Raw genomic sequence first — 23,980 nt, 5'->3', positions numbered from 1 at the left:
CGGTGTGTGTGTGTGTGGATAGGTGCACAGGACGGTGTTTGGAGTGATCGCGGGGCTGCGGACAGGGTGAGGTTGCCGGTTGGTGAGGGGATATCCGAGGTCAGGCTGAGAATGCGACCCCCCGGCGCTATAGGAAGTGAGCTGATGGACTTACGGCCTCTCCCCTCCCCCCTCCCCCCCACGATACCCCTCCACCCCTACCCACAGTCCCCACTCGAACCCCGCTCTCAACTGCAACGCGCGTGGTATGCCCCATTTGCTCTTTGTGTGCACGATGCTACTAGGCATTGTGCAGAGATAGCCAGTGGCGTCGAATTAAATACAAACATTAAAATTACCCAATAAAACCACGCGCGCATTGTCCAATTATGAATGCTCTCTTTTATGGAACCTTGAAATAAAGTGGGGAGGATATAGCCCGTAGAGGGTGAAATACCAGCACACGTGTGGAGCGCCGGTTGCGTTACCAACAGTTTATTCCAGTATTATATTGGTAATAATAATACACGTGGTGGATATATATTAAATACAGATAAGCGCATGTACACGTACACGTACGCAAACAGAGACAAAATATCCCCTGTAGCCTAACAGACTGATTAAGCAAGTGCTGTTAGCGAGCACCTATTAAGGCCAGCACGGCATGCACGGCGGTGATGTGGTTCTCACCACGCCCATTCCGTCTTTGTCTCCCAAATCTTGATGTTTACACAAATCACCAAGAACTCATTTCAGACCCAATTTGACCTAGAGAAGAAGGCGCATGTCTGCTTCAGACGTCGATCGCCACTGATTTTAGCCTTGGCCGAGACTCGAACTCATGTTCCTGGGTTCATATCGCAGCGTACAAATCCACCGTTCCACACACACATATAGTACGGTACTGCCAAACAACAGCAAATACTTAGCAGGGCAAATATAAATAAGCATTCTACAAAATAGCAGTAATACATCTGACTAGTTGTAATCGTCCTGGAGTTATACCAGTCTCAAGAAAGTTTATTTTTTCAGGAGGGTCCTGCAATGGGATGTTTGGACAACCCCACGACACTCTAAGTGGTTTCCAAATATTTCCTTAAATATCCGATGCCAATGCAATGTTCATCTTCATAAACACGTGACCATTCGTCTCAAGCTGATAACGAGCGATCGCTTTGTATGACCTTCAATCGCACCGCTTTGAATACCGCAGCAAAGTGAGCGTATCGATGTGTTCTATTGGTTGTGGAGCGAAACGTCGGACATCATAGCGGGCGACACGCCGGCACGAGCCGAGAACACGTTTGGAGAGAGCTGCCATTTAGAGCACGACCTCGAACACCCTACGCCCGTGTTCTTCAATAATTTCACTGGTCAACACACTTTTTCTGGTATAAGGTATTCCAACTGTTTTTAGGTCAATTTGGGGTGCTGATTCCAAATCTGGCATCAGTTTTTGAGATATCAAATATTGCATTTTCAATAAAAACTGCAAAAGAAAAATATTAAATAAATATGGATATCTACATTAAATGATATTATAAACACACTATACTAAAAATACAGCACCATATTTTAACACTAAATCAGTCACTGACTCGCAACAACTTGCAATCATAAGTGACAGAGTTAATTTCGGGTAAAATCAATTAAAATGGGGTATGCCGATAGCATAAAAATGAGATGTGATAGAGCAAATCTTAGATCAGATTTGGAATCAGCACCCTAAAATTAGTCTAAAACAGCTGCAAAAGTCCAGGCCAGAAAAAAATGTTTTTGTTGTTGTTGACCAGTGTTTTAAAAGGTGGGGATGGGGTGGGGGGGCACTTTCGCTGATAAAACATCAATCGGTGTGAGAGCCGCCACACATTTAACACCATTGGGGGTTTGACAGCATCGATGTTGATGTGGCGGAGGGAGAAGTTTTCACTTTTGTGTATCATCGGTGGGGGCCGCACTAAAGGCCCACGCGGTGGCCTTGCGATGAAGAACGCCGCCCTCGGCAGTGGCAAGGCGAGTGTGCTTTATTCCTCACTTCTCACTTTCGTTGAACAGCGACAATTCTCGTGGGCAAACAAAACAATTGCAGTGAAACTCCGCCGCGTGCCATTCGAGTGACCGACGTCCGTTGCCCGCTCATCATCAACAGCGTGGTTCCCTCCCCTTCACTCCCCCCTCTGTGCTTCCCTGCGACTCCAAAAACACCGCATACGTGCACCTGCTTCGCGCTCCCCCACCTGTTTGCGCTGTCCTTTTCGAATCGCGTGCGTTTATGGCACTGTTGGACTAAAATATAGAGCTTATCTGCACCTTCTCCTCTTGCTCACGTTATATTTGCACGGGGGGTTTTTTTTTATCCGCACGTGTTTCGTTGTACGGCCGCTAAACATACCATATATGTTAGTTGTGCGATATTACTGAAGGATTCTGCACGAGTTCTCTGCAGTAAATTGATGTTTTCCCGTCTTTGTTTTGTTGTTGATGCGCTCACGCACCACGGATCTCCCTTGTACAATAGCCGGGCAAATGGCCTACGGGACCATCATCCGTGAGCGCGTTATCGGCTACAACACAATTTCCATTCCCCAAACACACAATCCTGTGAATCAGTCGGTAAACAATTGCCAGCGAAAGACGTGCAACTCATTAACTGGCAAGAAACTGTCATAAACTCCTTCACGGAGATTTAATATATGAAATCACCCTTGATGCATATTGACCGACAGCTTGACTATACACACACACACAGAGCATCCACACGTATACGCGGAGCGTCATTAGGCAATGCACGCAGTGCGTTAATGTACAAATAGCTTGCGTACATAATACAGACGGACGTGTTATACGTGCAGAGCATTTGTATTCATGAACGCAGAACATTGATAGTGCTTTGTGTGTGTATAGGTTAATATTCTGTGTACATGCACACATAGCATTATCACATGCGCACACATCCTTAACACATATACACAGCGAACACGAATACACAGGGAGCATTGCTACATTCAGATAGATCATTAATATACAGAGCATCAATGCAGACACGACAACATTATTGCATACACATGGGATGTTAACACACGTGCACATACATCATCCATACAGAGCTTTAATACATACACACATAAAATGTATACTACACAAACAGCATTATAGATTACACAAGTAGCATTACAGCAACAAAGATCCCCCGTATAGCCTGTAACAGGCTGTTTGGGGCAAGTGCTGAAGGCCGACACGGCACACGAGGGGGTGGGTGGCCAACACCACGCCCGGTCGCCTTTGTCTCCCCAGTGTATCGGGTACTCATTTAAGGCTAAGTCGACCTCGGGGAAGCCCATGGCCGGTTCAAATAATCGTCACTGGTGTTGGCCGTGAGCGGGAATCGAACCCGGGTCGCTGGTTTCGTAGCGCGGCGTGCTAACCGCTACACTACCGCTCCCCACACTGCAACAACACACACACACGCAGCATTAAACATGTAGACCACTGATAGGCCCACGTCACGGATACAAACCCCGCACAGCTGATAGATAGGGCACGCTTGTCATTCTCCCGTCTTCCTGAGCCGAGTGACACGGGGAGGTTGAGCGTGGCGTGGGTGATGGCTTGGGAGTGGTGATCGAGGGTGATGCAGCGGGCGGGCGGGCGGGTGGGTGGGCCTGGGTGTCGTTCGCCAGTTGTGAGTGGGATCGATAACCCTTCATTGCAATCCAGTCTCCTTTCCAATGAAGACCTGGGAATTTTAAAACATGGGCATGATGTCGGAGCGAGTGGCCAGGTTAGAAGGTGCTCTGAGCTGCAAGGCGAGCGAGCGCTGCGCCACAGATCCTCGTGTTATCGCTCTGGTTAGCGACGAGTCCTCTGCTCGTCGCCTCTACAGACGACAGAGCGATGATAAATGCGCCCGATGTCATCAGACCTTGGAAGCCACGCAGGGGGTTTTGGTCTGTTGCGCGTTTGGATGGTTGGAGGCTGCCCCGGGAACAACGGGCGATGTGTCGGCGTGGAGCTGCGAGATGACCAGGAGATGGGAGTACAGCGATTGACTGAATCTATCTGTGCGGAGTGTCGAGCGTTCGACACTCGTCTGCTTGGATCGGAGTGTTCGCCAGGGACTCCGATTACCGGAGAGACATCCCCAATGCACGACCCTAACGGAGAAAAACGAGTCTTCGTGACTCATTAAAGCTTTCTTGTATAAATAAACGGTATTGTTATTACGTCTATGGCTACGTGCTTTCTCCGCTTCAACTCACGTACGTATCAACACCGACGACACATGGGACTTAATCACAGCGCGTTTCCCACCCCCCCAAACCCCCCCTCACCTCCCTCCTCCACCGCTTCCGCCCCCCTCTCACTGCCCCCCCCCCGCCCCATCGTAATTACTCACGCAATTGTTTCCACCGCAATGATCATATGCGAGTCGCGATGCGCGTTGTGCCTAATTGTAGGAGCATATTACCGACTTCGCGAATTCTCCCCGCCTAGAATAGCCAAGATCCCAAGACACCGATCTCGGTGCTTGAAGTTATGCCACTGTGTGTCCGCGTCACGGTGCCAAATTTGGTCAATTACTGCCAATTGCCACGTTTGGCGCGAGATGGGACCTCCTCGAACACTCCCCGGGTGCAGAGATGAGCCGAGACGAGCATGCCGAGCCCAACACATCACTTGTCATACGGATGGATGGTGGTGGTGGTAGTGATGGTTGTGACGATGTAGCGGTTGTATTTTTTACGATGATGATGATGCTGCTGCTGATGTGGTTGGTGGCCATGCATTATAATGATGGTGATGATGATGATGACGATCTTCGTCATTATAATGGTGGCTACGATTGTGATGATGATGATGACGGTGGTGGTGTGTCGGAAGAACCCGCGTCAACTCTACCCCATTTCAAACCAAGCTCCGCCCGCGTTCCCCCAGCACGCCAACAGGAGCTCGCTAATTGCGCGACGTCTGCTCCGCGCGGCCAATTGGAGGCGCGCGGGACGCGAGCCCGGAGCGGCACCTGTCACGACGTGAATGAGGGAGCGGCGCGGAATGAGCGGATGATGGATGACTTCCCGCGGGAGCGGCCCTTTAATTCATCCCTCCTACCCTACCCTCCCTCCCCTCCCATCCCACCCCGGCCACCACCACCACCAGCACTGCTACCCCACCATCCACACTCACACCCCCCTTTCCACCCCCCCCCCTTCTTCCACCCCCCCCCCCCGGCTCCCCGCTGAGCGCGCCTCCTCCTCTCCCTCCTCCTCCTTCTTCCACCGTCCCGAGGCGGCATGAGAGCGCGTGGGGAAAAGCAGCAGCGCGGACGAGGCGCGGCCGCAGAGCGGACAAGGACGCGGCACGAGCGGCAGCAGCACCACGGGCGTACGAGGCGCGCTAACGCAGCGGAGTCGGACGCGCGAAGGGACCCGCTCCGCCTTGTGCAGCAGCAGCAGCAGCAGCAGCAACAGCAGCGGCAACAGCAGCGGCAGCAGCAGGAGGAGGAGCAGGAGGAGACGCGCGCAACGAGGATGATGCAGCGACCCTTGGGCGCCGCTTTCAGCATCGACGCCCTGATCGGCAACTCGCCGCCGCCGCAGCCGCACAGCGCCCGACCCTTCCTGTATGCGGGGTACCCGGTGTTCCTGCCCTACCGGCCCGTGGTCATCCCCACCCCGGCGCTGCCCCACACCGCCACGCTGCCCGCCGTGCCCACGCTCAACCCGCTGCCGCTGCCCAACAGCTTCTATGCGTCGCTGCCGCAGGGCCTGCCCACTGTGAGCCCGCTGCCCACGCTGCCCGGCGGGGAGGAGTGCGCCAAGGGCTACTCGGACGAGCTGCACGGCACGAAGCTGCCCCTGCAGCTGCAGGGGCACCGGTTCGGACTCGATGTGCGGCGTGACGTGGGGGACGGGGAGCGGATACCGACGCCTGGTCGGGACCGCCACTCCGCGTTCCTGTGCCGCGACTCGAGGCTCGACTCCATCGGTGCGTCGCCGCGTTTCGCTTAATTAACGTCCTGCTGTGGCTTTGTTGCACGGAACGTCGGCGAGAGCGTGGGCGGTGGTCAGGGTGCTTCATGTGTGTGTGTGTACATCTGTGTCCGTGTATGTATTTTGTGTGCACTGGTGTGTGTGTGGGTACATCTGTGTCCGTGTATGTATTGTGTGTGCACTGGTGTGTGTGGGTACATCTGTGTCCGTGTATGTATTGTGTGTGCACTGGTGTGTGTGTGGGTACATCTGTGTCAGTGTATGTATAGTGTGTCGACTCGGCCTTAAATGAGTCCCTGATGCGGTGTGTAAACATCAGCACTGGGGATACAAAGACGGACGGGCACGGTGCTGCTCACCTACCCCCTCGTGCGCTGTGCTGCTTTCATTTGTACTCACTAACTGCGCTCTCCACATCAGATTTGGCAGACTTACATGGGGGATAGTTGTCTTGTGTATACGTGTTCACTTATCCATAGGCACTGCTATGCAAGTGTACGTGTATGCTTGTGTTTGTGTGTCCGTACGCAGAGGTTATCCACGTGAGCAAGTGGGTGTGTATACTGTGTGTGTAAGCACTTGTTAATGTGTCCGTGTGTACGCATGGGTTATCCGCGCGTGTGTAAAATAAATTGTGTGCGCTTATGTGTCTCCGTTCTGTGTGTGCCCATGCAAACGCATGTGTGCGCACGTGTGTGTGTCTCGTGTTGTATATGAACACGTGCGTCTGTCTTTGAGTGCGTCCGGTCAGAGCTTGTAGCCTACCGCTCTGATTAGTATTGTTATTATTATTGAAATCTCGTTTCCGGTGGCATAATCACATAACCCGCAGATGACCGGCGCGTGTTCATAGAGCTCTCTTATAGTCACTGTCTAGTAGAGGTGTTTAAGCGGTAAAAAAAAACACAACAACAGCAGCGCCAACTTGCAAGAACGGCACGCGTGGTTGCTTCTCGTGGTTGTGTTCCTCTCGGTGTCGGCTAAACACCGCCCCCCCCGCCCCCCCCGCCCCCTACCCCCACCTCGTGGTGTTTACGTTCAATTCACCGCTTGTAGACGTCAACAATGGACCCGACTAGCGGGTTGACGAATGCTCCCGGTTTCTTCCGTTCGAACATTTCCCCCCAAAACGTTGCCGAGGCTCCCATCAACAACAATGGGGGGACTGGGGCGGGAGTGGGGGGTAGTGGGGGGGGGATAAAATCGTCAAGACCATGGGGCAGGGTTGGGCAACCTGCGGCTGTTGGAGGGACCACCTCGTGACTTTGTTCATTTCAGACCCAACGTCTCGTATTCACACGAATCGCCGCTCTTGAAATGTTGAATTTGTAAAAAAAAATGTTTTACTACCGAATTGGAAAGAAACTAAAATGTTCGTCTCTTCTTGTTATTTTGATGGCCCCATCCCTGACCATGTGTTAATATCACCCCGGTTTCGTCACGGCGTGAATGCGAGCCGTTAAACGCGGGGTTTTTGTTGTTGTCTATCTAAAGCCGGGGGGGGGGGGGGGGGGCGTTAGACCCATCACGTCAAGAGTGGCCTCCCATCGATCCATGGTTGCAAGTGTGAGTGTCACCCCCCCCCGCCCCCCTGTACGCTGTCTACTGTATTGCCTTACTCCTGTGTAGCAGGTGTTCGCCGTGGTGCTGTTACACCTCTCGCCGTCGATGTGAGCGTCTCGAGTCTTTAGCGCCCGTTTGTTCGGCATTGATGGTCCGACGTTTCGCTCCGCGTTCCGGGAACTTCTTATTCAAGACGTGGAGCAAAACGTCGGACATCACGGCGAACAATACAACCAGAAATCAACACACACACATACACATCAGGGAGCTAAGTGTGAGTGTTTCTACCCTTTGAATTGGGTGCCGCGGTGGCTAGGAGATGTTAACTACCTCGCCTGGTATACAGGAGGTCGTGAGTTTGATCCCGACCCTGACACTGGCTCTATATTTGGAGTTCGCATGTCTTTCTCTCTCTCTCCGCGTGGTCGCGTTGGTTTTCCCTCCGCGTTTATAAACACGCGTTTCGAGTGTTTGGCGGCAATACATTTCCACGTGATAAGCCACTTCATAGAGCTGTCATTTGTGGCGAGGTCGCCTCTGAAATGAGCTTCATAGCTCAGTGGGCCTTACCTCGTAAAATCTATTTTATTATTCTTCTTGGTTCTTTCGGTAAAGTCACGTAGAAGGGAAGTAATAAAATAATAAAAATAAAACATTATTTTATTACTTCCCTACGTGACTTTACCGAAAGAACCAAGAAAATGAATTCCTGCAGTCACGAAAGCTTTAAATCGAAACTATTTTATTATTATTTATTATTTTTGGCTTCCAATGTAGCGAGATAACAAATAACTATGTAGTTGACGCAACAGCTAATGTATGTACGAGTGCCATTGAGGGGTTGCTCTGTGCAGACGAGACACGGTTCTGTCACGGCGTCAATTGACGCACGCGCGGTGGTGTTATCACCACTTTGCGTCGTCTATTTGGTGCCACGGTGTTGTTGATGATGTTGTTATTGCAGCGTCATGTTGGAGATCATGCAGCACACTCTAATGACCATGTTGCATCGGTAACTAACAAGTTGACGCTATGATCAAATGGTCATCGCCCGAAACGGTTGCCTATGTATACATGCTGTTCTTTTGGGGGCAGTGTTTTTGACGAATGTGAGACTTTTGGTTTGTTGTTGCTTGAACAGCAGCAGCAGCGGCATCACCAACTGATGTGTTTTATATCTGTGCCACATCTGGTTCCATCGTGTGCATCGCTGCCGCATATACCGATGCATGTACGCTACGTTATAAAATGTAAACTTTCAATGTTTACATGGTATGTGCGGTTGGGCGTAAGATACATCTCACTATACAGGCGGAATTTGCGGCAATAGGTAATTGAGTTTGTAAATAATGCGAAAATGCTTTATATTTATGTATAAATAGTAATGTACAAACCTTTATTAATCCATTTTTGGATGAACACTTCCCAAAGCCGGGCCGGGTATGTGGGTTATTTGACTGTGCTTCATCTCCTTGGTGAGTGAGTGAGGTTTTGTCGAAGGCCAGAGTCCTGGTCAAATATCACTTGCCGCTGATGTTTTAGCCGTGGTCGGGAATCCAACTTGTGGTTGACCGGTCTCATAGTCAACAACTACGCCACTGCTCTACTCCATTCTAAATACTTGTATTAAACTGAGAACAGATTTGACGTTTAGGCCGTGAGTTGACATCCTTACTGCATCGATTTGTGTCCCAGGTTACTTTTGACAAAGACTTGTTGTATAGCAACTAAACTTTGTTTCATTTTACCAAGTAAGGCCCACTGAGATACACAGCTCTTTTTTAAGAAGCGACGTGGCCACAAATGATAGCTCAACGAAGTGGCTTATCATTCTGTGGAAATTCATAGCAGCCAAATACTCTAAATGCGTGTTTCTAAATGTGGAGGGGAAAAAACCGAAGGACCCGGAGAAATTTTTAAGCAACCAGGAGAGAGACAGAGAGACCGTCAACTCCAAATATACAGCAGCAGGCGTCAGGGTCGGGATCGAACGCCACGACCTCCTGTATACCAGGCGAGGGAGATAACATCTCGCCACCACGGCGCTTTCCCTGCCTGGTTTACATATAGCATATCTATCTCTATATATGCACACACATATACACACATATACACACACATATACAAAGATAAAGATCCCCCGTATAGCCTGAACAGACTGTAGGGGCAAGTGCTGTTAGCGAGCACCTATGAAGGCCGGAACGGTACACGAGGGGGTGGGTGGCCAGCACCACGCCCGACCGCCTTTGTCTCCCTAGTGGCGATGTTTACACACCGCACCAGGTACTCATTTAAGGCTGAGTCGACCTAGGGGAGGCCCAGGACCGGTTCAGATAATCGTCACTGGTGTTAGCCGTGAGCGGGAATCGAACCCGGGTCGCCAGGTTCATAGCGCAGCGCGCTAACCGCTACACTACCGCTCCCCACATATACACACACATATACACACACATATACACACACATATACACACACATATACACACACATATACACACACATATACACACACATATACACACACATATACACACACATATACACACACATGCAACACGCATGTAGCGCGTGTCCGCTTTATCCCGTGTAGGATGTTCCCAAGTCGTCTTTAGGTCGCTCTGTGTTCACCGCATTCAATTCAAACGCTGTGGGGTCGCTTTGTTGAGCGCCGAGTGGTTATTTTGCGACTCAAGGGAGATAGATTTATATTTGGCTAAACAAAAATAATGTTTTTTTACCAACCAGCGTGAAAGTGTCTCTTGCGTTACGCAACGTTCAGAAATGAGACGCAAAAGGCAACGGCAGTAGATGTCACACAACTTCAACAGCAGCAACAACAACAGAAGCCCTCAATTAAGTGGCCGCGTTTGACTCGTGCAATTAACTGTGATTTAATAGATAATTGTACGACTTGAATTTCAGCGTTACAAAACTCCTCATTGTCTACAGAAAGAACAACTTTACTCTCAAGGGGTCAAAGTTGTTGCTGCTATTGTTGTTGTTGTGTGTACATGTATGTGTGTGAATGACTGTCTTATACAATAAACCCCCTCGTGTGCCGTGTGGGCCTCCATAAGTGCTCGCTTAACAGCACTTGCCCCAAAATTATGTTAAATATATACAGAGGGGTTCTTTGTCTTTGTTATGCTACATCCACAGTGGTCGCATGGGTTTTGTTTTAACGGTAGATGGTATTTTCACTTTTCTAATACCTACCACAACGATGTGTGTGTGTGTGTGTGTATCTGTGTTTGTGTGTCTTTATTGTAGCGGTTAGCGCGCTGCGCAATGAACCGGACCACCCGAGTTCGATTCCCCCTCGAGGCCAACAGCAGTGATGATGATCTGAACCAGTCCTGGGCCTCTCCATAGTCGGCTTAGCCTCAAATGAGTACATTGTGCAACGTGTAAAACATCGCCACTAGGGAAACAAAGGCGGCCGGGCGTGGTGCTGGCTATCCACCCCTTCGTGTGCCGTGCCCGGCTCTCTTAGGTGTTCGCTAACAGCACTTGACCCAACAGTCTGTTAAGGCTACACGGGAGGCCTTTGTGCTTTATCTGTTTTCCCGTGTTTGTGTGTGCGTGTGTGTTTTTCATTATGGCATAGTTAATACAATGCAACTGCCTGCTTGTGTGTGTGGTGGTAGAGGTTAAATCATTCATATTCATTTACGATTATTTTTTTTAAATACACATCTATTTTACTGTCTGCATGTTTTTGTTTCTGTGTATAGGTATATATGCGTGTGTATGTCTACCGATGTCATAGTAACCAGTGGCGGGTTAGGGCTTCTTTCTTTCGGCTTTCACATCACACTCCACGGAAGACGAACGAATTTGGCTGACGATGAGGCTTGTATATTGTTACACGATGACACAATTTACAACGTCAGGCTGGCCTTGTCCTAATCAGCGAAATCAATCACCGCCGGGCCCTCCACCTTGGTGGTACAATTCAACAATTTTTATTTTCAGATTTTTAATTATATACAAACAAATTCAGATTTCTATCCCATCTAGAGCATCATTCAAGTTCACACCAGACACCAATGTCTACGTATACCAGCTATTTGATTGTAGATATGTATTGTTCGAAGCAATATATTGGATCTGTTTTAATAATATGATGAGTTATATATGTTTGTGTTTACGTGTGTGCATATGTGTATATATATATAATGTATCGTGATCCGCGTACCGCGCTATTGTACGAGCCATAACACCCGGGTTCAATTCCCAATCACGGCCAACACGAGCGGCAGGTGTTAACCGAACCAATCATGTGTCTCTGTTAGTGAGACATCATCAAATAAGTGGCGCAGTGCGTAAACATCAGGACTGGGGGGGGGGGGGGGGTTACTAAAGCAGCGGTGATGGCCAAACCACACGCACGTGTGTGCGTTGAACTTCTTTCGCGCACCGTTCGTAGCCAACCTTGATCATCGGGGGTGCAGGGGAATGACAGCGACCTCAACACAACAAACCCGCACCGAGCCAGCCTTTTGCTTCGTTGTAACCGAACACACTCGTCAACGCGGCGTGCACAAAGCGCAACTCTCTTCTGTGTCTCACGCACACAAACACAACTCCGTTGGTTCACTCTGCTTGACAGACCAATGCAATGCGTGTGGCATTCCCCCTAAGCACGCACCAATGAGTGTATCTACTAAACCTTGGAGGGGGAGGGCGGGGGTTCCTTTGCCTTGTGTCCCTCCTAGCGCCTTGTCGACACTAACGCGTGTTCCGCGCGCGCAGTGAACGTGAACTCTGACGATGACTCGGTGGACCCGGGCTGCGGCGATCGGCGGGGCAAAGACGACTCGTCCTGCGGCGACAGCGACCCCGACTTCAGCGCAGCCGAGGACCACGCGACCCCGCTCGGCTACGCGCGACCCGACAGCCGCGCCACGTCGCCCTCCGACTGCGGGGGCGACCTCCTGCAGCAGAGGCGGGACGCGCTCAAGGCAGCCGCCGCCGCCGCCGCCGGGCTCTCGGGTGCCGTGGGGGCGGGACCGCCGGGTTCCGTGGGGCTCGGAGCCGGGGGTCTCTCGACCGGAGCCGCCGGGGTCGCGGGCAAGAGCCGGCGGCGGCGCACGGCGTTCACGAGCGAGCAGCTGCTGGAGCTGGAGAAGGAGTTCCACTGCAAGAAGTACCTGTCGCTCACGGAGCGCTCGCACATCGCGCACGCGCTGCGTCTCAGCGAGGTGCAGGTGAAGATCTGGTTCCAGAACCGGCGCGCCAAGTGGAAGCGCGTCAAGGCGGGGAACGTGAGCGCGCGGGCCGGCGAGCCGGCGCGCAACCCCAAGCTCGTGGTGCCCATCCCCGTGCACGTGACGCGCTTCGCGGTGCGCGGGCAGCACCAGGCCGGGGATCACGGGGCCAGGCCGTGAGGGTTCTGGTAGGGCCCGGCGAGAGGGCGAGAGAGGGACGAGGTGGTAGGGGTTGGCCGGATTCCCCCCGGGGGACACGATTTTCTACCGGAGCTGTTGTTGTTGTTACTCGCGTGACGGTGATGGTGATGATGATCGACCCTCTCAACATCACGATTGCTACTGTCACCCGTTATTATCGCTGCCACTGTTATTGTGTCCACGACCACAATCAGCATCGCTCTCATTATTCCCATCGCATTCGTATGACCGTCGTTATAACTAACTTCACGACCAGAGTCATCGTTACAAGAACTAACAATGCCGTCAGCACTACCACTGTCACTATCACTGCCATCGTAATCACAATCGCCACGATCACCGCCACCAACACGGCAACTAAGCACTTGCCCTTACAACCCTTGCCACGACTATCACAATCATTGCCATCACCACCATCAGCATCATAAATACAAGTGCTACTATTTTCACGAAAACTACATTCTCCACTCCAACTACCAACATCCTCACCATAATCACCAACCTGTCACCCATCCTGATCTGCGCTACATTTCCACCCTCAACGCCACCACCATCATCACTACCACTTCCATCATATCCATCACCACAACTCGCACAAGCGCCAACGTAACCACAATCATCCTCGCCACTGTCGCCACGTACCAACCTCGCCATCATTGCCACAACCACCACCACCGCGATTATTTCCGCCACGAGCAGCAGCAGCAGCAGCAGCAGAGCGCTGAAGGAAGAGTGCGACTCGTAGGGACGGGATCGACCTTTCCCTTCTGCATGGCCGAGGTGTTTTATGTTTTTTTAAAAGAAAGTCACAGATTTGCATTGAGAGTACTGTGTTAATAACACGAGCACAGCGGTGTGAAAATAACCGATACAACAACAGCAGCGGCAGCAACAGGAGGTCGTCACGTGAAGTCAAAGATGACCACCCGTGCCCAAAGGGGGTCTTTGTTCTGTTGTTGTTACGAGTAATCTTGTATCACGAGCGCGGACATCATCTCCGGTAAGAACTGAAACGTCGCAAATGAAACGCGAGAAGACATGAGACTGAACGCGACAAAAAAACTTGAAATTGTAACGATTGCATCGCTTCGAGCGGTCGTGCTGCTATGAGAAAGCAGCTCCCCCCCCCCCCCCCCCACCACGTGATGCGGTTGTTTCGGGTTGTACTGCGTGTTGTTCGGCAAAGGTGTACCGACGTTTCGCACCACTTACGTGCTGGGAAGAATCTACATCAGTTCGTGAACGAGCTAAACTACTGAGACGGAAAGATAAGAAGTCGAGCGATCGGCACGTGCTCGGCAAGGTGGCAGAGACCTCGGGTGACGCCTCTGGGCTGACGGAACCAGGGTTGGTGGAACCGGGAAATTTGCGCGTCTTGGCCGGGCGCGTGCGAACAGTGAAGTGCGTGAGTCAAGCCCGGGCCACGTGCGAGTTGACCCGGACCCATACTGAACATCTGTGACGAAGAAGAAGAAAAAAAAATGAGCTTCATTTGCTCATCGGATTCTTCCTGCAGTCTCAATCAAGATTCTGAGCGAGCGTGCGAGCGAGCGGGCGGACTAACGCCTCTCACCAATGAAGGAACATTTGCACTGAACCGACTGCTTCTAAACATTCCGGGCGCTTGAACGAAGCTCCGTGATTCTCGAGACTCGGCGCGGCAAGGCCATTATTGGCTCTTCTTGCTCGTGTGTTTGTGTGTATGTATATATATACATACACGCACGCTTAGTATATATACACACAAATAAAACCCCGGGTTGTGTGTAGTGTACATATACAGTAATGCTGCTAGGTTAATTTACATCTAGCGAAGAGAAAGTGGCGGAGAAGACATAATTACGGATCGATAATGTGTGGATATGTAGCTGTAAACGTCGCCACAATTCCACTCCCTGCCCCCCAAAACCCTCCCACCCCACCCCCGGGCCCCCTTACCTCCGTGTTTGTTATATTGATCTCAGACGTCGCCTGCATGTAATAGCTGTTTGTAGACTTGTTCAATATTATTAAATGGTGGCCGCTTTGTGTGCCGTGACGCTAATCCTCCTCCACGCGACGTTGTCGACGATCGATCACCTAAAGGTTTTTTTTGTGTGTGCGGTGCGCAACAAAAACACTTTAAAAAAAGAGAAGAAAAAAAAAGAAACTGCGATTCGGCCGTGGCCGCGTCCGCGTAACGGGGAGTGGCGGGGACGAGGAAACCAGCGCTGATACGGCGTGTTGGGGGGTTGGGGGGGGAAGAGTTTCTTCACGTCGCGTTAGGACAGCGCGTTGTGTTGAAGACGCGTGCGTCTCGCGTGCCAAACCAGGGGGGGGGCCGCGCTCCGGAAAATATCGAGGGTGCGTGGGCCGAGTCAAAGCACCTGCATGCCGACAGAAGCAGACGTTCGCCACCAAGCGACGCTCGACGTCGACACGGCGCGTGTGCCAGGCTAGGTGCACCGCGAGGCGCTTTGCTGCATGTACAACGACAGACATGCGGCACGCACACTGGGGGCCCCGCGTAACGGCCAATCGCGGCCCAGCGGTGACGCGCTCGCCACCTGTTGGGGACCTTCGCGGTTGTAACCAAGCGGCCGCCCCAGCTCATTGCTCGCGGGTGGAATACATCGCAATGCGCGCCGCCGTCTGCCTCGCGGCGGGACTTTCAAGGACGACTTTGCCCGGCGTCATTCGCAAGAGTGGGCTATTGGTTTATTTTATTTTTTGCCGTGAAGGTCCAAATTTGGCAAAATTTGAAAAGTGACCCACAAATTACTCGATTACCAGGATTATACCGATACATCGGAAACCCTCCAGGTCACTCTTGCAAATTAGACTGTGATAGTTTCTTGAGTTCTCACCCATTAATAGAAAATAAACTTGAAGCATATTTGCAGTAACATGCACACGCGCAGACATAACGCTGTTCATCGTGTGTATACGGTACTTGTAGTGAGTGTACAGTACTTGTATGCAGTACTTGTTGTATGTATACAGTACTCGTATGTATAAAGTACTTGAAGAAAAGAAGACTCGATGTGAAATAAAAAAATTACGCTCTTGTGTAGAACGATCGCGGCCTAACAACTTCGCGGTGTATAGATTGTATGTATGTACATTTCAAGTTGAAATAAATTATGTTTTTTTTTCCTTCTTCCCGATAAAAAAAGAACCCCGCAAAGTCATCGTGAATTCACGTAACGCGTCTGGCCTCCCCTCGCCTTTGCTGGTCATCGGCAGGTGAATGTTACCTGTCATTGCGGAGATATATATATATATATATATACACACACACAGACACGTAGATACATAGTAACACCTCGATTCACGTCTCCCCATTTTACGTCGTTTCGCAAATACGTCGTCACTTCATCAATGACACCACTAACCCGATTTGCGTCGCCCTCAATCCCGCTACTTACGTCGCTGACAGCATCGCCCGTGCTCTCTCGTTATCCGTCGCCTCCTCGTCAGCCCGTCGCCTCCACCACCCTACCCTGTAAATCGCTTTTTGGATTTACGTCGTTTCGATATTCGTCGTCGCACATTTCAGGAACGCATCCCCCGACGTAAACCGAGGTGTATATGCATGTGTATCGTGCGAATGTCCACGTTGTAACGGGTGTGTAACGGACGCTGCAGGGGCGGCAGCAGCAGCAGCATCCGTTAGTTCATCTCCACACCGTCGTGATGCCTCGATGAACGAGCCACGAGCGTGCAGTGCACAGTCCAAGGCTCTCGGCCTTCCGCTTGCGCTCCGTGGCAAATAAATGCCCCAGCGACTCCCCACGGGCATTCAATTCCCCGAGCGCTTGTCAGTTTATTAATTCACAGGACGTTCAACGTGCGTGAGTGTGTGCGAGTCCTCATTCGTTCGTTCGTTCATTCATTGGCATGCGTGCAATATCCAGCGCGTGTCGTCAACGAGCGAGTGTTCCATTACCGGCCGCGTTTCTTTCATCTTTCATTCACCGACGGGCGTGCAATGTGTGTGTCATGAATTAATTAAATTCCATGCCCACCACATGTCATCAATTAGCTCAGGCGCATCCAATGCCCCCCGCCCCCCCCCCCGCACCGCGTGTTATTTCATTCATTCACTCTTTCTTATAAAGGGCATTCAATGCCCAGCGCGTATAACCCAATGCTGCAATTCATTCGCGGCAACGGGATGACCAGCGCTTGACAACATGCGTGCGTTCATATGAACCCGCCGCCCGGTTATAATGATCGCATTAACTGCCTAGGCATTCAATGGCCGGACCAAGGAAATTCATTCACACCATTTAATTGTTAATTCACTACTCAAGGCTCGTGCACCAACAAAAAAAGGGGGTCATCATTGTTCGTGTGCCCGATCGTTCACGGCTCACAACTCGAAGATGATCAGTGGCGGTGGAGGCATCGAGAGACATCGAGAGATATCGAGAGATATCGAGAGATATCGAGAGTGACTGCAGACACGAGATGAGCGACCGGGAGCGCGAGGAACACCATCGGCCTTCACCCGCAGATTGTTCCACGCGCGCTTTCTAATTTTGACCGAATTGGCAACTAAAGTTGCAGGCGTGACTCGCTATCTCTCTCTCTATGTGTCGGCTTGATCATCTGTATACAGTATACACAAAGACCACATTGCCTGAGAGAGGAGCGGTGGTGCAGTGGATTCGCGACACCCGGCTCGGGCTGTAAATCAGAGACGACTGATATTTGTGAACCGATCCTGGGCCACCCGCAACGCCTCACCAACCCGCACTGGCCGCCGGGGTCAGAATCGGGTCAAACAACTCCCGCTACTCATGAGCGACACAGCAGTGGATTGACAGAGGGCTGCAAGAGCACGTGTTATTGAACTAGCACATTGACGTTCATTTCTAAACGCTCCCGAAAATTGTGGCATCCGCTCAAAAGTGGAGGGCCTCATGGTGCACTGTGCAATGGAATTGTGCGCCACGAAATTCAATTCGATATAAATAGTTCACACTTGGGATCCAATGGTAATAATGACGTTGCATTTGTTGTTTACGTGGTGAGTATTGCTGTGGTTGGTATTGTACTGTGTGTGTTTGTGTGTGGGAGGCGGTAGCGTAGCGGTTAGCGCGCTGCGCTACGAACTTGGCGACCCACATTCGATTCCCGCTCACGGCCAACACTAGCGACGATGATCTAAACCGGTGCTGTGCCTCCCGTGGGTCGACTCAGCCTTAAATGACTACCTGGTTGCGGTGTGCATACATCGTCACGAGAGAGACAAAGGCGGCCCGGCGTGGTGGTGGCAACGTAGCCCCCCCAATTGTGTGCCGTGCCGGCCTTCATTCGGTGCTCGCTCACAACAGCACTTGCCTCAAAAGTCGGTGATGGTTACACGGGGGATCTTTATCTTGTTTGCGTGTTTAGTCCGCTGCGTGTATCCGCTAAGTTGAGTTAATTAGCCGGCGTCGTCTTATTGCATCACGACTTCCACATGGCAACGATAATTGAGCGCGGCTCTCCGAGTGCTATGCGTTCGCGTAGGGATGCCGTAAATAGTCCACAGGGCATCGGGGCATGTATATACAGCAACAGGGATACAACAACGTACTCTGTGTGGGATACGTGTAAGACGTAGCAAAAGTCAATGGAACCTTCCGAAACTTGACGCCGTCATCTTACAAATGGCAAGACGATGCCGTGCACCGTTTGAATAGCACGAGTAGGAGTGGTCGACATTTGCACAGGGTTTCCCTTCGCTTTATTCGGTAGTAGATGCGTTCCAAAAACAGAAAAGGGCGCACAAAGCGAAACCGCACGAGGAGACAGCTGCTTGCCGAGTAGCGCGCACAGTACACACACACACACACAGTACACACTATACAATGTTGTCCCACGTTCGATCGCATAACCTCGTATCAGTGAAGTCAAACCTCATCGAGCGATTTTTCTTTTTTTGTTGTGTAGAAATTGGTTCGCCGCGTTTATATGAAATCGCACAACAAACCGAACCCGCGTCAAGGCGAGGGACACCTGTATCGCCTTGCAGGTAGAAAGAGAGCTCATTGGCCGAGATTCGAACTCGAGGTCGCCGGGTTCACGCCGCGTTGTCGATAATGATCACCGTTCCATCTGCTCCACCCTCGCGTTATTTTAAGAGCCCGTTGGGACCCGATTTCGCTTTTCCAATGGAGACCTGGATTTAAAGAGTTACAAAAGAAAACAAACACAACGAAATAAAAACACGAAACAAAAAGGCACACAAAGATCACACAGACACAGTGAGAACTGTTCCAACTAATTAAGAATTTTAAAAAAATAGTAAAAAAAAATCAGTCGACGGTTTATTTCGGCTGACGCCCGTGACGCTGAGAAGCGAGTTTTCAGTGTCGACCCCGATAAGAAGATAATAAGAGGCGAACGTGCGCGCATGCAAATGTGATTTACCTTCTAAAATATTTGCTTTCACACGTGCCGAATACAGGACATCGCAGCACGCTTACAGCAGAATGAGATCGAACAGCTGGTAGCTGCTGTAGCGTAGAGACACTGCAAATCCGCGTGTGTTGAGGTGAGCGGCATGCTACGTGCAGCGAAATCTGACACATTCGCTCCTGGCTTTTGAAAAGTGATACAAAAAAGATGTGAAATGAGAGTCTGTGCGTGCGTGCGTACGAGTTCGACTCGGCAATCGAATGAGTACATGGTGCGGTGTTTAATCATCGCCACTAGGGAGACAAAGGCGGTTCGGCGTGGTTGCTGGCCACCTACACCCTCGTGTGCCGTGCCGGCCTTCATAGGCGCTACTCGCTAACAGCACTTGCCCCAAAAGTCTGTTATGACTATACGGAGAGTCTTTGTCTTGTGTTCGATGTCGGCTGCGCCAGCGGTCAGCGCGCTGCGCTACGAACACAGCGAACCGAGTTCCATTCCAGCTTAACAACCAACATTAGCACGGTCGGCTACGTACGGTGCGAAAGAAGTTGCACATACATACAACCTTGGTGACTAATTTCTGAACCGGTCCTGCGCTTTCACTAGGTTGACTCAGCTTGAAATGCGTCCCTCGTACTCCGTGTTAACATCGCCACTGGAGAGACAAAGGCGGCCGGACGTGGTGCTGGCCACCCGCCCTCTCGTGTGCCGTGCCGGCCTTCATTGGGTGCTCGCTAAAAGCACTTTTCCCCAACAGTCTGTCAAGGCTATACGGGGGATCTTTGTATTTTGTTGTTGTTGTTGCAGGCTGCTCGCACGCGCTAACTCGCGGAGACCCCGAAAGTCGCTCTCAATAGCCGAGGGTAGAACAGTCAAAATGTCATTGGTTATCCGTACTGTGCAACCGTTGAGATACCGCTATTAATGTAAAAGCACGACGCTCAACATCACCTGCATATATATGTGCAAACGTGCTTGATACCTCACAATTATTTAAAAACCACTACGAATGATACTACCGAAGAGGCACATGGAGCGAAACGTCGGACTTCATGCGCAACAACCTGAAAACACATCGGAGATCGTCAGTTATCATGTTCATAGTCATCGTGTTTTCTCGGTGAAACATCAATTATATTTAAAAATAAATAACTAGTCTACGTATACACCAACAGACGTAATCTCTAATGAATCAAATGGGCTCGATTCGCGTGTTCTGGGCCGATGTTTATTTTTCGTACAATTTTTTTTGTATTTTAGCCAAAACATGTCTTGGTCTCGACGAAAATCGAGTAAATCCGGCACGTTTCGGCAGTGTCGCCAACGCGTCCACCTCGTCCTCTTGTTACGCCGAACTGCTTTGCTTCAGTGCCGGATGAAGTTAGCGAGGGGCCTGTAGCACATATTATAAAGGGGCACTAAATAAATAAAAACACACATTTGAACATATCCATTTTTAACATGCGTAGTAAAGTTATTGTATTTTTTTATTTGCTACACAGCCAGATAATACGACAAATCGCTACCCTTCAACACCCAGTCGTTTATAAAAGTTGAAGGCAGTCTAGTACTATAGTAATAGAGCAAGTGCAGAATCACTGAACCGGAATTGATAGCTTGAGAGCATTTAGCGCGGGGCCCTTGAAAGTGCGGGGCCCGTAGCATATTGCTACTAAGATAATCCGGCACTGCTTTGCTTAACGATAAGCAGCGCGTAGATTCACAGGCTCTCAAACTCCAGTCCTAGCGACCCACCACCCACGCTCCGTCTTTCCGCGTTTTCCAACGTACTCCCAATTCAAATACAATTTAACTCGTTCCACGCCGCACGCGCCCGATGATTATTAAACACGTCCCACGTGACCGTTCTGTATTTGAATGCGGAGTACGTTGGTCAACGCGTAAAGACGGAGCCTGGGTGGTGGGTCGCGATGACTTGGGGTTGAGAAACCCTGGCGTAGAAATATCCCACATGTCATCGCACTGCTGCAAACACGAATAGCGTCGTATCATGCACACGATGTCGCCTTACTAAAATATATTAATCTATATTCTACTATTTAACAGGTTGCTCTGAACAACGCCCACAGCGATTTTTTTTTCTCTCTCCAAAATATGCGTTCAATGTTATTATTATTATTACTGATTAACTACTACCCAGGGTTCAGTGTTTCTCTGTATAGTTTCCGAGTCGCTGGTACATTTTGAGCAGAGGTGGCACGTGACCAACAGCCCAGTCGCAACAGTGCTCAGCTCGCGCGGTATACTGGATGGGGTGTGCCGGGTGTGGAATCGTATTTCCGGGTCGCTGACGTGAACCGACCAGTCTGAAACTAATCCTTGTCGTAAACGACAATAACACGACTACCAATTCCGATTCACCGAATTATAAAACGCACCCAACCTCCCCCAGCCCCCCCCCCTCAGCCTTACCTTATTTCAAATCAAATATCAGGGGGGGTGTTCGTCTTATCACCCGTGCGTGTGAGAGACCAAATTATAATTATACCGCATCTTTATTTACACGCATTTTTTCAGTTTTGTGGGGGGGGGGGGGAGATGGGTGGGATGGAAGGTGCATCTTCTTTTTTTGTCTTCTTTTTTTTAAATCTTCTTTACCGGAGCGTCTTATAATCCGAAGAATACGGTGAATGGTCTTTAAAGGGGGGGACTAACGATCAAGGGCTCCCCGTGGCGAGGGTGCCGCTCGCAGGGGGGCTGCGCGATTGTAAAAAAAAAAGCGCCGCGTTTAATCTGGCGAAGCGGCGGAGCTCCGAGCGCGTCTATAATCAGCGTCGTGCGTTAATTCGCCAGCCTAATGAGTCAAATCAAGCGCTCGGATCAAACCGCGAATGGCTTTCGCGGCGGCTGTAATCAAGGCGAGGTGTCGAGAGGGCGTGATTAATGAGGCCCGGGGGGAGGATGCGGGGAATAAGGGGGTGGGGGTGGGGAGGTATTTGGTGGGGCTGGAGGGGGTGGGGGTAGGAGAGGGGTGACGGGGAGGTGGTGATGGTGGGGGGTAGGGGAGGTATGGTGGGGTGGGGGGGTGGTGGGGGGTAACGGGAGGTGGTGGGGGCAACTTGGGGAATTGGTAGGGGGAGCGACACGAGACGTATAGCCCGTGTTCATCTCTCGCCGTCATTAGCTCGAACACACGTAGTGATGTATGGTGACCGAGCTGAGAATTGGAGTGCTTTAATTCGCCCGTTCAATTGATTCTAATTGTGTGTCCTCATAGCCGGAATGACTTCGTGGTGCCGTCTAATTAAAGGCCGCCGTTTTGTTCGCACGTCCGTCCGCACACATTAAAGCGATCCGCGCAGAGATACACATCACAAGTATCACCCGGGGGGGGAGTGGGAGGGGGAGGGAGCATTGTTAATCCACTGCTGGATGAAGCCGCGAGCCGCCGCCATCCCTCGCGACGTAACGGTCCACCGATAGGAAACTCCAAACAAGGAGCCGATTGGTACTCGTGCCGTTGCGGGAAGGTATTCGCGACCGTACCTGCGTGCGCGCTGGACCGCGCAATTAGGCGAATATCCTCGCGCCAACCTGTCCTGGTTGGGGACGCGCTTCTCCCGTTGCAGCTGTCGGCGAAACCCACGCGAGAGCGAGCCACGCTGCGCTTGTCTTGGCTTGCGAATGCGTACAGCCGCATGTTTGCTACTGTCGATGGATTTAACGTTTGAACGGCGACGCTTGCTCACACGGAGAGAGGACGTGGAAGGCGAACTCGCAGCGACAAGTTCCATCGCGCGCGCGCCTGTGTCCTCCTGATCGTGCACTCGGAGTCGGTAGCAACGTGCAGGGGACTTGAGTGATGATGGTGACGGTCGTTATTATCAGGAGTAGTAGTAGCTATCAGCATCTTCATCATCTTGCAATGCCTATCATCATCGGTGTCAGCATTAGCAGTCAGATCATCTTGTAACACCAACCCATCATATTTTTTTTGTTCAGGAGCAATCAGCATCGGTTACAGCGAGGAACAACAGCGCCATCCCTGTCACCTGCACCAACAGTCATCGTCAAAATCATCGAAATCAATATCGACAGTTACAGCATCATTATTAAGCAGCGTTCGTCATCATGAGCAGTAGCAATTATCACAACAATTGTAACTACTCATCACTACCAGCTACAACAGAAATCATCATCAGCAGCAGCACCAATCACCATCGGTTATCAGCATGCGTCATCGTCTCCATCTTCCAGCAACATCATCATCAGCAACAACGTCACCGTAAAGCAGCAGCAGCAGTATCAACCAACACAAGCGATAGCAGCAGCAGCAGCCGCAAGCGACAGCAGTGGCAATTAGAAGCGCTGTTGCAGCGCCACCGCATCGAGGGACACGCCGAGATCGGAGGAGGAGGGGGGGGGATCAAACCCTCTCGGCCGTCCACCCCGCTGACACGCGCTAATCTCTTTGAACACGGGATTAGGGGAATCAATGAGCGCGTTATTCATTAAAGCTGTCAGTCACGGGCGCCGAGAATCAATGCGCGCGCGCGCGGGCAGGGCCGGTCGCGTCACGCGCCTCCTCCGCCCGGCTGCGCTCGAGGCGGGCAGCGTTCGTTTGAATTCGCGACTCTGGGAGCAATTACACCAACTCACTTTGCTCCTCTGCGCGTCGCGTGCTTTC

The 23,980-nt window shown here is 51.1% G+C and overlaps 1 protein-coding gene and 1 long non-coding RNA gene across 2 annotated transcripts; one reads left to right on the top strand and one right to left on the bottom strand.

Moving 5' to 3' along the window:
- The first annotated feature begins 66 nt into the window (after positions 1 to 66).
- Positions 67 to 16,106, top strand: LOC133346083 (homeobox protein GBX-2-like). The gene is made up of 3 exons (XM_061557424.1): positions 67 to 136; positions 5,266 to 5,964; positions 12,287 to 16,106. The coding sequence occupies exons 1-3, from the start codon at positions 112 to 114 to the stop codon at positions 12,919 to 12,921; spliced, it is 1,359 nt and encodes a 452-aa protein (XP_061413408.1). The 5' UTR covers positions 67 to 111; the 3' UTR covers positions 12,922 to 16,106.
- LOC133346084 (uncharacterized) lies at positions 14,271 to 16,480 on the bottom strand. The gene is made up of 3 exons (XR_009755497.1): positions 16,350 to 16,480; positions 14,881 to 15,021; positions 14,271 to 14,398 (listed from the first exon to the last, which is right to left on the bottom strand). It is a non-coding gene; the product is annotated as an uncharacterized LOC133346084 (long non-coding RNA).
- Between the last annotated feature and the right edge of the window lie 7,500 nt (positions 16,481 to 23,980).

This window comes from Lethenteron reissneri, chromosome 23 (assembly GCF_015708825.2).
Source record: "Lethenteron reissneri isolate LAM-NWPU_2019-01 chromosome 23, ASM1570882v1, whole genome shotgun sequence".
NCBI classification, from domain to species: domain Eukaryota; kingdom Metazoa; phylum Chordata; class Hyperoartia; order Petromyzontiformes; family Petromyzontidae; genus Lethenteron; species Lethenteron reissneri.
This window is presented reverse-complemented; position numbering and strand designations above follow the sequence as displayed.

What these genes read in the sequence shown, in the direction of transcription:
- LOC133346083 (XM_061557424.1), top strand. Translation starts at nt 112, where the DNA reads ATGCGACCCCCCGGCGCTATAGGAA. An exon ending in ACCCCCCGGCGCTATAGGAA is followed by an intron (nt 137 to 5,265) that starts GTGAGCTGATGG and finishes CACCGTCCCGAG; the next exon opens with GCGGCATGAGAGCGCGTGGG. An exon ending in CTCGAGGCTCGACTCCATCG is followed by an intron (nt 5,965 to 12,286) that starts GTGCGTCGCCGC and finishes CCGCGCGCGCAG; the next exon opens with TGAACGTGAACTCTGACGAT.